This window comes from Panthera tigris, chromosome A2, assembly GCF_018350195.1.
Source record: "Panthera tigris isolate Pti1 chromosome A2, P.tigris_Pti1_mat1.1, whole genome shotgun sequence".
In the NCBI taxonomy this organism is placed as follows: domain Eukaryota; kingdom Metazoa; phylum Chordata; class Mammalia; order Carnivora; family Felidae; genus Panthera; species Panthera tigris.
Window position 1 is genome coordinate 33,430,263 of NC_056661.1, and position 14,967 is coordinate 33,445,229.

A 14,967-nucleotide genomic window follows, 5' to 3' on the forward strand; every position below is an offset into this window, starting at 1 on the left:
GACTCTGGTTTTCACTCTGACAGAACATGACCCGGTCCTTCACCCTGTCCTGACACTACCTTGCGTCTTAGCCTGATGCTTGCCCAGACTTTGGCCCTAACTGACATTGACATGGACTGACTCTCATCTTTACCCTCACATTAAAATTGTCCTCTATACTGACTGATACTGAGGCTAAGCCTAATCTTGATCCCACAAATGACCTGACCCCCAACTTTCTCCCTGACCCTCACCATATTCCTGCACCTGACTACAGCCCTCACACTGACACTGATCCTTAACCTGGTGATGATTCTAAATATTTCCTCATATTCCCTCTGAATCTGATCCTAATCTTCACTCTGATGCTCACAAAGACTCAGATTCTGAACCTGACCCTCACCAAGATCCTAACCCTAACCTTGATACTCCCAGATACTCAACCAAACTCTTTTCATGACTGAACTCTGACCCTTAACTTGAATGTCACATTGACTCTTATCATAACTCCAAGTCTGACCCTGAACCTGATTCTGAATAAGCTCCTGACCTTAAACCTAGCTCTCACCCTGACCCTACTTTCATCTTGACCTTCATCCTCACCCTGTCTCTGGACCTTACTTTGAACCTGACACTGATCTAACCTTGATCATAGCCTTCATTTTGACCGTGACTCTTACCTACACCCTATTAAGACTCTTATCTTGATTCAAATCCTTGTACTCACTCTAACTCTGACACTGACCTTCCTTTTCGCTTTGACCCTGATTTTGACCCATACCCTTACCATGATCCTTACTCTACATTTCACAGTGATCTTGAACTTGACCCTGAATCTTACCCTCACTTTGACCCTAATATTGACCCTAACTCTGACCATCACCCTAATCTTTACTCCGAAAAATTCACCCTGAATCTCTCTCTAATCTTTGACCCTATTTATTTATTATTTTATTTATTTATTTATTTATTTATTTATTTATTTATTTATTTATTTATTTAAATTTACATCCAAGTTACTTAGCATATAGTGCAACAATGATTTCAGGAGTAGATTCCTTAATGCCCCTTACTCATTTAGCCCATCCCCCCTCCCACCACCCCTGCAATAACCCTCTGTTTGTTCTCCATGTTTAAGAGTCTCTTATGTTTTGTCCCCCTCCCTGTTTTTATATTATTTTTGCTTCCCTTCCCTTATGTTCATCTACTTTGTATCTTAAATTCCCCATATGAGTGAAGTCGTATGATTTTTGTCTTTCTCTGACTAATTTTGCTTAGTAAATACTCTCTAGTTCCATCCACGTAGTTGCAAATGGCAAGATTTCATTCTTTTTCATTGCCAAGTAACACTCTATTGTATATATATACCACATCTTCTTTACAGCATTCATCTGTCGATGGACACTTGGGCTCTTTCCATACTTTGGCTATTGTTGATAGTGCTGCTATAAACAATGGGGTGCATGTGCCCCCTTCAAAACAGCATACCTGTATCCCTTGGATAAATACCTAGTAGTGCAATTGCTGTGACCCTAATTATAACAATGGCAATGTCACTGACCCTCATTCTTTCATATAACTTGACTCTGACCATAACCCTCACACTCATACACATCCTGAACCTGACTTTACCGTGGTCCTTACCTCCTATTCTTGGTACCCTGACTGGTCACCTTTATACTTTTATGAACTTATACTAAACATTATCCTTACCCTGATCTTAATCCTAAGTCTCACAATTACCTTGTCCCAAAAGCTTACCTGACAATGTCCCTCAACCTGACCATCACCGTGAACCTCATCTCAAACTCTCCATGATCATCTCCCCAAACTGACTCTGATGTCACCCTAACACTGGTTTTGACTTTCTCACCCCTGACCTTTACTTGAACTTGATTCTCACCTGGCTTCTACCTTTAACATGACCCCAATTATCACCCTACATTGAAAGCCCTGAACCAATAATCCTGAAGCAGACCCTGACCAAGACACCACTCTCACACTGACTCAGATCCTGAACTTGACCCTAAGCCTTACCTTATTCTAAACTTTACCCTGATTTTCACTATGTTTTCAATCTGACAGTGATTATGACCATCAAACTCGCCCTTACTCTGACCAGTTACTTCTGTAATTTGCCCTTAGCCCTTACTCTGACTTAACCCTTAACCCTGACCCTCTCCCTGAATTCTTATTCTCACCATGTTTATATCCTTGTCCTTTATCCACACATGTACACAGAACCTTCCCTTCATTAAACAGACACTAAATCTCTACTTGACCCTGACCTTCCCTCATTCTGATCTGACCCTGACTCTGACCCTAATATTGACATTTACCCTGTTCCAGACCCTCACTCTAAGCATGCACTTGACTTTGGCCCTCACTTTAGAGTGAATCTCATCCATACAATCACCTGACTCTGACCCTAACACCTTGCCTGACATTGATTCCAACCTCACTTTTATCTTTTTTTTTTCAATCTCACTTTAATCCTTAATTAAACCTCACTCTAATTCTGAAGATTAACCTGACCATGATTGTCACCCCGACACTGATCATTATCCTGACCCTCACATAATGCTAACCAACCCTGATTGACTTTGACCCTGAAATTGACTCTTACCTTGACTGTCACCTTGATTATGTTAACCTGTCCCTGAGACTTATCCTGCCCATGACCCTTACATTGACCCTCACCCTAAATGTGACTGTCATCTTGACACTGACTGGACTTTAGCTGAACCTGATTGTGAACATCACCATGACCCAACTCTCACCTTCACCCTGAACCTATCCCTCACCATATGCCTGATGCTGTGGCCCTAACAATGACCCAGACCCTTATGCTGTCTCTGACCCTCACTATTACCATGACTTTGACCTTGACCTAGAACTTTACTTTCATGACTGAATTTGAGCCTGAAACTCATATGACCCCAACTTTCAGTATTAGCCTGGTCCTATCCCTCACCATAATCTTGATGGTGACTCTCACCTGCACCCTTAAACCTTATTCTGATCCTCACCGTGTCCCTGATCCTGCACTTGACCTTGATTTTCACTGGGAACTTGAACCTCAGTCTCAACAAGACCATCACCCTTATTCTGATTTTGATGCTCACCTTGACACAAAATCTGATTCTTACTCCTACCTTGACACTTCCCAGATAGTGACCTTCACTTCTGCCCTGTCCCTGAGGTTGACCATGACCGTTAATACCATGACACTCTGACTTTGACTTCTACGTTGATCCATACCTTGACCCAGACTGTCATCTTGTTCTTGACCCTATGAAGCTGACATGATGCTGACCCTCACCATGGCTGTCTTTAACTGTGACTATGACTCTGCATCAGACTTTGAATCTGACCCTCACTCTGATCCTTATGCTCATTATTTACCTTCTTCACAACACTTATCCTCAGTGTGACATTAACTTTGATGTTACCCTGACACTGTATCTGACTTCCTTATTCCTCAAATATTACATTGTCCTCAGTGATCAACCTGACCCTGAGTCTGTTCATCATTCTGAAACTAACCAACACCCTGACTTTGACCCTTACATTACTCTCACCCTGAGAGCGAATCTGATTAGAATCCTCACCCTGACCGAGATCCTCATGCCATCATTCCCCTAAACAATGACTATTACCCTGAGCCTCATCTTTACTTTCACCTTGACCCTGATTCTAACTTTCACCGGGACCCGGAACTTCTTTCAGATGTTTATCCTCACTCTTGATATGACCCATACATGGAATCTCACCCTGACTCTGACAGTGACCTTGATCCTCAACCTGACCCTCACCCTGACCATCGCCTTGACACTGATCCTTAAATCTACACTCACCGTCACTTGGCCCTATATCAGACCTTCTCTTCTCCCTCATCCTAACACTAATCCCTTCCCTGACCATGACCCTCAAGTTGGTCCCAACATACAATCTGACCCAGATCTTTTTTTAAGATTTTATTTTTAAGTAATCTCTACACCCAACATGGAGCTCAAATCCACAACCCCAAGATCAAAAGTCGTATGCTCCACTAACTGAGCCAGACAGGTGCCCCTCACTCTGACCCAGATCTTGATCCTAACACTGATCCTGACCCCACCATGATCCTAGAACTCACTGTCATCGTGACCCTGACCTTCAATCTCACCCTATGACTATCTCTCTGACCTTCAGTATGATTCTGACTCTCATAATGGTTCTTATCATGGTTCTGACATTAAAACTGACCTAAGCATTACCACATTGAGTTTGAACATGAAATTTTGTACATTTACATGCTAGTTTCAATTAGATTTCTTACAACTAGTGTATTGCTATACTTTTGAAATCTATGTATAATTCTGAACTTGTTTATACTTGTTTATACATGTTTTTAAACATGCTGTGTTGACTGGTCTTCATATGGTCTACCTCAAAGTAAGAAAGTGTCTGAGAACATGTGGTTCTCATTGATCTGCCTCATTGATCTGCCTCAGATAAAGCATGGGTTAATTTTAGCCATCAATAAAAAGTTTCTGGAGAGACTAATGTCTGATTTCTTCTTTACCATTAGTCTGTTCATGCAAATATGATTTTCAGTGATATTTGCTTTAACTCACAATTAGAAGTTACTGTGTGAAGAATAACGTGTAAATCTGGCCTCCTTTTCACATATATGGCTTGAGTTCCTCTTGTTCTAACTCACAGGAAGAAAATGCAGTGAATGTGCAGATTAATGCAGATAAATGTGAGTGTCTGAGGTTTCTTGGGTCGTGCCATACACACATCTGTGTGTAGGCAAACAGAAGTGGAACTGAAAAAAATGTGTGTTAGAGCAAAGAGGCTTCATCTCAAGATATTTCTCTCAAAATAAAGTCCTTAGTGCTTCTTAGAGTACATGGAGATGAACACAGGCATGGATGAATGTGTGCCTTTCATCTCCAAGGCACATCCTTACTGTGAGGTTACAGCAAGCAAGGAAGAGTCCAGGAGTGGTAGTGAAAAGAATCTGTACTGATATAGACAACCTCAGTGTCAGACTTTCCTCTCAAAAATAAACCCTTATTGCATCTCTGAGTAAAGCAAGATAAACACAAGGACAGAAAACACATTTCAAAACACATTATTCTTAAAAAGAGAAAAATAGATAAAAACACAGTTTTAATTGACTCTTTGTTCTTAAAATATCTGTGGATTGGCAAAATATGCAAATGACTTTGGGTAGTAATACATATGAAGTTGTATTTGCCTTCTCAAAGCTTTATTATTTATTTAAATAATCTTTACACCCAATGTGGAGCTTGAACTCACAACTCCAAGATCAAGAGTTAAACACTCTGCCGACTAAGCCAGCCCTTCAAAGCTTTTGATTAATGTGAAATAAATGCTCATAAAAATTACCTGGTGGTTTTTAACTTTTTGTACTCTAGGTGTCTCTTGTGTCTAGAGAAAAAAATGGTTTAAAAGTGTTCGCTGTATGTAGTTGATTATTCTGGGTACAAACACTACAGAGAGATACAGGTCTAAGTACAGGATTTGATTTTCTGTTTCTTTTTAACAGTTATGCAGTTCACCCACATAATAAATTTCAGATGATATACTGCTTTATTTATGAGACTGACAACTGTATTTTAAAGCTATAGTTTAAGGGGCACCTGGCTGGCTCAGTCCATGGGCATGCAACTCTTGATCTTGGGGTTGTGGGTTTGAGCCCCATGTTGGGTGTGGAGGTTGCTTAAAAATAAAATCTTAAAAAAAATAAAGCTATAGTTTAAATTATCTATATGTCTTATATCTATATATGTCTTTTTTTAGGTAAGCTCTTTACCCACTGTGGGGCTTAAACTCACAACCTCAAGGTCAAGCATTGCATGCTCTACTGACTGAACCAGCCAAGTACCCCACATATCTATATATGTCTGGAGGCAGACAATTTGTTACATAAGTAATGTACCAAAAGAGTAAAATTAGGATTTGAGGCTTTTGTGTAAAATGACTTATTTTATGCCCAGATCAGAAGTTCCTTTTTGTCACCAGCTATTAATTATTGGTTAATATTAATGCTCATGCTTTTTGCATACTCTTTAATCATTTTCTTAGTGATTCAGATACTCTTAATCAAATTTTATTTATTAAAAAGAATTTTTTTTAATATTTATTATTTCTGAGAGACAGAGACAGAGCACGAGGGGCGGAGGGGCAGAGAGAGAGAGGGAGACACAAAATCTGAAGCAGGCTCCAGGCTCCTGAGCTGTCAACACAGAGCCCAGGGCAGGGCTCAAACCCACAAACCATGAGATCATGACCTGAGCTGACGTCTGACACTTAACTGATTGAGCGACCCAGGCATCCCTAATTTTATGTTTTTAAAGTTGAAAATGTTATCACATAGTTAAGTTCACCCTTTGGACATAGACAAATTCCAGAAATTAAGTCACTTCAGGTGACTAGCATAAATCCCCTTACCGGGGGTTGCCAGGTTACAAAAAATAAAAGTGCAAATATTTATACTGATTGAAAATGTGCTTTTGAGGTAGTCCACAAATTCAGAAATCCGATATAAATTGGGCATTAAAGAACTTTTAGAAAATTTGCTATGACCTAAGAAAATAGCTATAATAAAAATAAAAGGTCAAAGCTAAAGACCAATATTCTCACAGTAATTCTTTGTCTGACCACTACATTAAATAGCGTTAACCCAGATAGATACCTTATAAACAAATGGACAAGACAAGTCTTGGAGAAATTCAAAGAGGCTGTTACTAACCGTCAGAAAGAAGTCTCCAACTCAGTTTCAGGTACTCATTGCATCTCAGGGTGGCTGATTATACCAAGACACTTGAAAATGGAGTTTAACAAAAATTCTTCATGATGTTACTCCTAAAACAAAGGTAAATCAGCAACAAAATTCAACTAACACTGGTGGCCTCGTTTTAGGGGTAGATGCCAAAGATGTTTCCAAAGCAAGTCTTACCTGGCAACTGTACAGTCCTGATAAAACAGTCAAGATGGGTCATGGACAGGAACCAAGGGCCCTATGGTCTTATGAACACCTCCAAATGGACTTCATACAAATACTTTTTGCAGTGTATTAGAAATTGTTCCATTTATTGTGTATTTATTCTCAGCGCGCAATGAAGTTTTACCTTGCTGGAAAGCTACACCCATACATGGGGTGAGGGGTGTAGGGGATGGCTTGGTTTTGCTTTCTCACCTGGCAAATTCTCACTCACAGGGGAGGGGCAGAGAGAGAGGGAGACACAGATTCCGAAGCAGGCTCCAGGCTCTGAGTGGTCAGCACAAAGCCCGACGCCGGGCTCGAACTCACAAACCGTGAGATCATGACCTAAGCCGAAGTCTGACGCTTAACCGACTGAGCCACCCAGGTGCCCCGATTAAGTACTTTTACGTAGAAACTTCACTGTCCCTGGTATCTCCAAGGTCTCAAGAATTATAGAGAGAACAGAATTTTAAAGTAAAATCAACAAAGCTCTCAGAAATCCTCAGAATCCCACCACCCCACCACCCCAACTCCCATGAACTTTCCAATCTGTGAGATCAACCCCTTCCGGGACCCACACATTTTCTCCTTATTCTGCAGGGGCGAAACTTCCTCAAAGGGTCAAGTGGTTGGGCCCATTCCTCTCTTGGGTGGAAGGGAGCAAGCAGCAACAGATCTCTGCTTGCTTCTTTCCCACTTCCTGTACCTGTGGCCCAGTGACAGATTGCAAGTTTTACACCATCCAACGTCCTTTTGCAGTTTAATTTTTGTGGGCCTCCACGCATGCTCGCTGGCAGGAAGTACCACTGTTGGCAAAGTTTGCAGAGAGGAGCCGCAGCCCCTGCACGCTCCTCAGAACCCCGGGCGGTCAGCACTCACTGTTGCTAGGGAACGCGCGCGGCAATCCCCTTGACCCTGCCAATTACTGACCTTTGGGGAAAAGCAGCCTGGCTGACTATCAAGCATGCTCCGACTACTCCGGGTGCTTTGGCTGCCAGATTGCTGTTCTAGAAGAGGGAGAGCTAGGGAGAGCCGTCAGCACCCGCCAGGAACGCCTGCTGCGGCGGCCGGGGGGGGGGGGGGGGGGGGGGGGGGCGGAGCACAGGGGTTAGTGGGGAGGTCTGTTGCATACCCCTCTTTCCTCAAAAGTAAGAACGACACAGGAGGCAGTGGCGGGACTCAGATAAACATCGGATTCCACTTGCTCCTTCAAGAAGGTGCGCTTGCGCTGGGCAGGCCCCTAGGCACGCGCTGAAACCAAGGGCGGCGGGGCCCGGAGCGCCGGCTCGGAGTCTCCACCTGCTGGTGATGTGGTCCGTATTTCAGGGTGAGCTGATGTCTCTGATGGCATTTTACAATAGGAACAAATAAGACTAAGTCAGGGCTATCCCAGGGAGTCGTAAAAGAATAGTTAAAAGGTATGTAAAAAGCATGATAATTCGGTGACAAAAGGAACTTCTATTGATCTGGGCATAAAATAACTCAGTAATTTTTACATGAAAAACCTAAATCCTAATTTATTCTTTTGGCACATTATTTATGTAACAAATTTTAGGAGATGATCTATTGATATGCATTTGTTTGTATGAATTTAGGAATTCATTCATATACAAACATAAATAGGTGATAATTTAGTTTCTGATTTTGACTTTAAAATACATTTATCCTGAAATCTCTATCAAAATAACACCAACATTCTTCACGGAGCTGGAACAGACAATCCTCAAATTTCTATGGAACCAGAAAAGACCCCGAATAGCCAAAGCAATCTTGAAAAAGAAAACCAAAGCTGGGGACATCACAATCCCGGGCTTCAAGATGTATTACAAAGCTGTAATCATCAAGACAGAATGGTACTGGCACAAAAACAGACACTCAGATCAATGGAACAGAATAGAAAACCCAGAAATGGACCCACAAACGTATGGCCAACTAATCTTTGACAAAGTAGGAAAGAATATTCAATGGACTAAAGACAGTCTCTTCAGCAAATGGTGCTGGGAAAACTGGACAGCAACATGCAGAAAAATGAACCTGGACCACTTTCCTATACCATACACAAAAATAAACTCAAAAAAGGGGCGCCTGGGTGGCTCAGTCGGTTGAGTGTCCGACTTCCGCTCAGGTCACGATCTCACGGTCTGTGAGTTCGAGCCCCGCGTCGGGCTCTGGGCTGACAGCTCAGAGTCTGGAGCCTGCTTCGGATTCTGTGTCTCCCTCTCTCTCTGCCCCTCCCCCGTTCATGCTCTGTCTCTCTCTGTCTCAAAAATAAATAAATGTTAAAAAAAAATAAAAAAAAACCTCAAAATGGATGAAAGACCTGCACGTAAGACAGGAAGCCATCAAAATCCTAGAGGAGAAAGCAGGCAAAAAAACCTCTTTGACCTCAATCGCAGCAACTTCTTATTCAAAGTGTCTCCAGAGGCAAGGGAAACAAAAGCAAAAATGAACTATTGGGACCTCATCAAAAGAAAAAGCTTCTGCACAGTGAAGGAAACAATCAGCAAAACTAAAAGGCAACCGACAGAATGGGACAAGATATTTGCAAAAGACATATCAGATAATGGGTTAGTATCCAAAATCTGTGAAGAACTTATCAAATTCAGCACCCAGAAACAAATAATCCAGTGAAGAAATGGGCAAAAGACAGGAATAGACACTTCTCCAAAGAAGACATCCAGAGGGCCAACTGACACATGAAAAGATGCTCAACATCACTCATCATCAGGGAAATACAAATCAAAACCACAATGGGATACCACCTCACACCTGTCAGAATGACAAACATGAACAACTCAGGCAACAACAGATGGTGAGGATGTGGAGAAAGAGGACGGCCCTCTTTTGCATTGCTGGTGGGAATGCAAAGTGGTGCAGCCACTCTGGAGAACAGTATGGAGGTTCCTCAACAAATTAAAGATAGAACTACCCTACAACCCAGCAATTGCACTACTAGGTATTTATCCAAGGGATACAGGTGTGCTGTTTCGGAGGGGCACATGCACCCCCATGTTCATAGCAGTGCTATCTACAATAGCCAAAGTATGGAAAAAACCCAAATGTCTATCGATGGATGAATGGATAAAGAAGAAGATGTGGTGTGTACACACACACACACACACACACACACACACACACACACTGGAGTATTACTTGGCAATCAAAAAGAATGAAATCTTGCCATGTGCAACTACATGGATGGAACTAGAGGGTATTATGCTAAGTGAAATTAGTCAGAGAAAGACAAATATCACATGACTTCACTCATGAGGAATTTAAGATACAAAACAGATGAACATAAGGGAAGCGAAAATAATGTAAAAACAGGAAGGAGGACAAAATATAAAAGACTCTTAAATGCAGAGAACAAACATAGGGTTGCTGGAGGGGTTGTGGGAGTGGGGGATGGGCTAAATGGGTAAGGGGCATTAAGGAAGCTACTCCTGAAATCATTATTGCACTATATGCTAACTAACTTGGATGTAAATTAAAAAATAAATTGATTTATTAATTTAAAAAACACAATTATCCTCAGGTGCCTGGGTGGCTCACTCAGTTGGGCTTCCGTCTTCGGCTCAGGTCATGATCTCACAGTTGGTGAGTTTTACCCCGCATCGGGCTCTGTGCTGGGAGCCTGGAGCCAGCTTCAAATTTTGTGTCTCCTCTCTCTGCCCCTTCCCCGCTCAGGCTCTCTCTCTCTCTCTCAATAATAAATAAACATTAAAAAAAATTAAAATACAATAATCCTATACATAGGCCTGTGTATCTTTGCAATCCTTATAGCTACTATGAATAACATTTATATTAATTAGGACCTTTAATTAATCAACCCTCCTTTTGTTCCCCCTATAGACATAAAAGCCACCCAGAGAAGAGAAATTTTAAAACCATCCAATGTTTTATTACTTTAAAATTTTGAAAAGGTAAAAACAAGGTATTCTAAGCCTGGCCAAGCTGACTCCACAGGTTCTGTGCCCATGTGTGCGTTTGACTTGTCAGTGTCTTTGAGCCAGACTCTGGGAACATACCTGTGATTGAATACATTGGGCTTGTGACTGGTTGCATTGGGGGAGAATGCACCCACGGGGAACCAAAGCGTGTCACATCAAGAGGGTGTTAGAAAGTACTTATTATAAAATTTGGTCTTTAAGTGGGTAATTTTAAGAAGGCCTAAGGAAATGAGTGTTTGCTCTAGACTGAGTGTTGTTAGAAAGTGAGGCCAATTCTGTGATGGAGTACTTTGTGTATACACCAACACATACCTAATAATTTAAAGTTTTGGGGGCATCTGGGTGACTCAGTCAGTTGAGCATCCGACTCTTCCTTTTGACTCGGGTCATGATCTCAGGATCTTGGGATCGAACCCTGTGTTGGGCCCCACGCTCAGCGTGGAGCCTGCTTAAGATTCTCTTTCCCTCTGTCCCTCTCCCCTGCTCACACACTCTCCCTCTCTTTCTCTAAAATTAATAAAATAAATAGTTTTTAAGTATAAAGCTTTAAAGTATAGTTTGTGAGTATATTAAATAAAACAATATATATCATTTTAAATTTACAACGTGAACACACTCCAGCAACTTTCTAAAATAAAGAAGCAGAAAATCAAGGAGAAGCTCTCCCTAATTTTTGTACCCACTATAATCAACTGTCTGTGTTAATTATCTTTAATTGAAAAAATCATTCTTTCTTTTTCTGTAGACATAAGTGACACCTAGAGGACAGAAAGCTAAAAACCATCCAGGTAATTTTTTTATGAGCACTATCTCATATTAATTAAACGTTTTGAGGAGGTAAGTACAAACATATATGTAGTGTCATCCAGAGACATTTGCAGATTTTAATTCACTGATATTTTAAGAAAGAAGGGGGTCAATTAAAATTACAGTTGGTAAACAGAGTTTTATGTCCTCTTTTTTTCTGCAAGCAAGAATGTGCCTTTGAAATGAACGTGTTTTGCTGTCTTTAGGCTTATTTCAGTTTAAGGAGCAATAAAGACTTTCTTACGAAAGGGATGTCAGAGGCTGAGCCAGTTTGGACGAATGTGAATTGTTTGCAAGGCTACTTCTTGTTTGTGTAAACTGAGACATACGCATGATTTCTGTGAGGAGAAAAACCCCCAAACTCACAAACACACTTCCTCTCAAGTTCTCTGTCTTCCTAGGAGTTTCAACAAGGTGAGGGTAAGCTACTCTGTATATATGAAAACGAGCTCATAGTTACACGTTTTTCTTACTCATTGCCAATTAAAGCCAAAACAGTTGAAAAATTGTATGTATGTGTTACAGACAAGCAGTAAAGAAGAAGCCAAGCTCAGAACTGAACATTCGAACCTCAAAATCAAGAGTTGCATGCTCTACTGACTGAGCCAGCCAGTCACTCCTAAGGAGAATTATTTTTTTCTTAATGTCTATTTTTGAGAGAAAGAGAGAGAAAGAACACGAGTGGGAAAGGGAAAGAGAGAAAGGGAGAGACAGAATCCAAAGCCGGCTCCAGGCTCTGAGCTGTCAACACAGAGCCTGAAATGGGGACCAAACCCATGAACTGTGAGATCATGACCTGAGCCAAAGTTGGATGCTTAACTGACTGAGCCACCCAGGTAGTTAAAATTAACTGTTAGTGTTGAACCTATGCTTTACCTGAGGTAAATCAATGGGAACCACATGTTTGTCTCAACTGTACTTTCTTACTTTGAGGTGGACCGCATGAACACAAATCAGTGCAGCATATTTAAAAACATACAGTACAAGTGTAAGTTCAGAAGTATTCACAGTTCTCAACAGTACTTTCCTATCATGAGTTACTAAAGAATCTAGATGGAACTAGAGTATAAGGATATGAGATTTCATATTCAGACTCATCTTCGTGATGGGGAGGCTCATGTCAGAGCCAGAGGTCAGGGTCAGTATCAGGGTCAGTGTTAGGCTGTGGTCAGGGTCAGGATATTGATCCAGTATTCCGTGACGATAGGGAGTGTCAAACTGGATAGGGTAGGGTTCAAATCAGGGTGAGGATATTGGTGAAGGTAAGAGCCAAGCTTTGTGTCAGGGAGAAAGTAATGGATAGATGGAGGATGATCATCAAGGGTCGGTGTCATGTTGAACATGAGCTTCATGGTCACAGTAAGGGTCAGAATCAGGGTAAAAGTGTGTGTCAGGATCAAAATAAGGGTCACAGTCAGTGAAGGGTATATTGTCAGAGTGAGGGTCAAGGGATAGTCAGGTACAATGTCAGAGTTAGTATTAGAGTGAAGGTTATGTCAGAGGCAGGGTAAGGGTGTGTATACTATTATGGCAGGTGTCCAAGTGATAGAGTCACATTAAGAATCAAGGTTATTCTTAGTGTCATTGTAAGAGTTGGGGTCAGAGTGAGGGCCAAGTGAGGGCCAAATTATGGGTAAAGATGACTTCGGTTTCAGAAACAAGGGGAGTATTAAGATCAAGGTGAAAATATGGAGTCAATGGTTAGGAGAGTCACAATGACCCAGTCATTTTCAGTATCAAGGTGAGTATTAAGATCAAGGTGAAAATGTAGAGTCAATGTTTAGGAGAGAGTCAAGGTGAGAGTCACACAGTATCAATGTGAGATAAGGGTCAAGGTATAATCAGAGTCAGGGTCAGAGTCAAGGTAAGGTGAGGGTCAGATGCAGAGTGAGCATCAAAATCAGGGCCAAGATCGGGTGTTGGTTAGGGTCAGGGTCAGGTTGAATATCAGTCAAGTAAAGTCCAAGGGATGAAGAGGTCAGAGACAGTGTCAGGGCAGTGTCAGGATCAGAGTCAGATTGAGCCTGAGGTATTGGAGAGGGTAAAGGTGAGGGTCAGGGTGAGGGTCTGATGCAGGGTCATGGTCACGGTGAAGGTCAGATCATGAAAAGGGGAAGGGTTACATTGAGAGTCAGTGTCAAGTTAGTTCAGGATGAGTGTCAAAGTTAGGGTGACGATCGGGTTCAGATGACGGTCAAAGTAAGAATCACAATCAGGAAGAGTTTCAATGAGGGTCAGATTGAAGGGAGAATGAAGGTAAGGGTCAGTGTCAAAATGTGCCATTGTAAAAACAAGAGTGTTAGCATCAGGGTAAGGGTGAGGGTCAGTTTCAGCTTCAGGATTAGCAACTGGGCAAAAGTGCGGGTCATGATTAAGATGAAGTTCAAGGAAAAGGACTAGAATAAGTAAAGGATCAAGTTGAGTTTGAGGTTCAGGGTCAAATGCAGAGTCAGGGACTAATAAGGGTAAGAATGAAGTTGAGGGTGTATGCGGTGGTCAGTGTCAGGAAAATGGAAAGGAATAGAATCAACGTGAGAGTGAGGGTCAAGTGAGTTTTAAGGCCAAGTGTCAGGCCAGAATGAACGCGATAGTAAAGTTCTAGGTTAGGATCAAGATCATGTGAGGTAATTGAGGTAATTGTGAGGAGCACTGGGAAGGTCTGGTACACAGCGCGTATCAGATTCAGATTCAGAGTAAAGGTTAGTGTGAGGGTAGGCATCAGGGACACAGTGAGGAATAAGGTCAGGATAAAGGTGAGGATGTTATGGTTAGGCCATGGTGAATTTCAGGGTCAGGTTTAGTATAATGGTCACCATCAAGTTGAGTTATTGTAAGAGTCAGGGTCATTGTGAGTCATTGTAAGGGTCAGTATAAAGGGGTCAGGATTAGGATAAGTCTCAGGGTTAGCTTCAGGGTCAGATCAATACCAGGTGCAGTATCAGGGAGGATCAGGGTTAGGGTTAGTTTCAGGTTAAGGAGAATAGCTGAAATCATTGTCAGAATGAGCAATATAATCAAGGTCAACGTGAGGGTAGGTTTCAGACTTGGACGAGGGCCAAAGTCAGATGTAGGGTGAAGGTAAGTGTCTGAGTTAGGGAAAGGAAGGCCAGAGTCAGGGTGAGTGTCAATGTCATTTCATTATTCAGAGATAAGGTCAGTGTGAGGTTGAAGATCAGGGTCAGTTTCAAGTACAGGATGGGGTTATTGTGAGATAAGGGGAGGATTCTGCAT

The 14,967-nt window shown here is 41.8% G+C and overlaps 1 protein-coding gene across 1 annotated transcript in view; it reads left to right on the top strand.

Annotated features, from left to right (window-relative positions):
- The first annotated feature begins 3,627 nt into the window (after positions 1 to 3,627).
- LOC102963531 (40S ribosomal protein S2-like) overlaps positions 3,628 to 14,967 on the top strand; it is a 34,205-nt gene continuing 22,865 nt past the window's right edge. Inside the window, 1 exon segment of the mRNA XM_015543879.2 lies at positions 3,628 to 3,912. Within this exon segment, the coding sequence (XP_015399365.1) occupies positions 3,628 to 3,912 (285 nt within the window).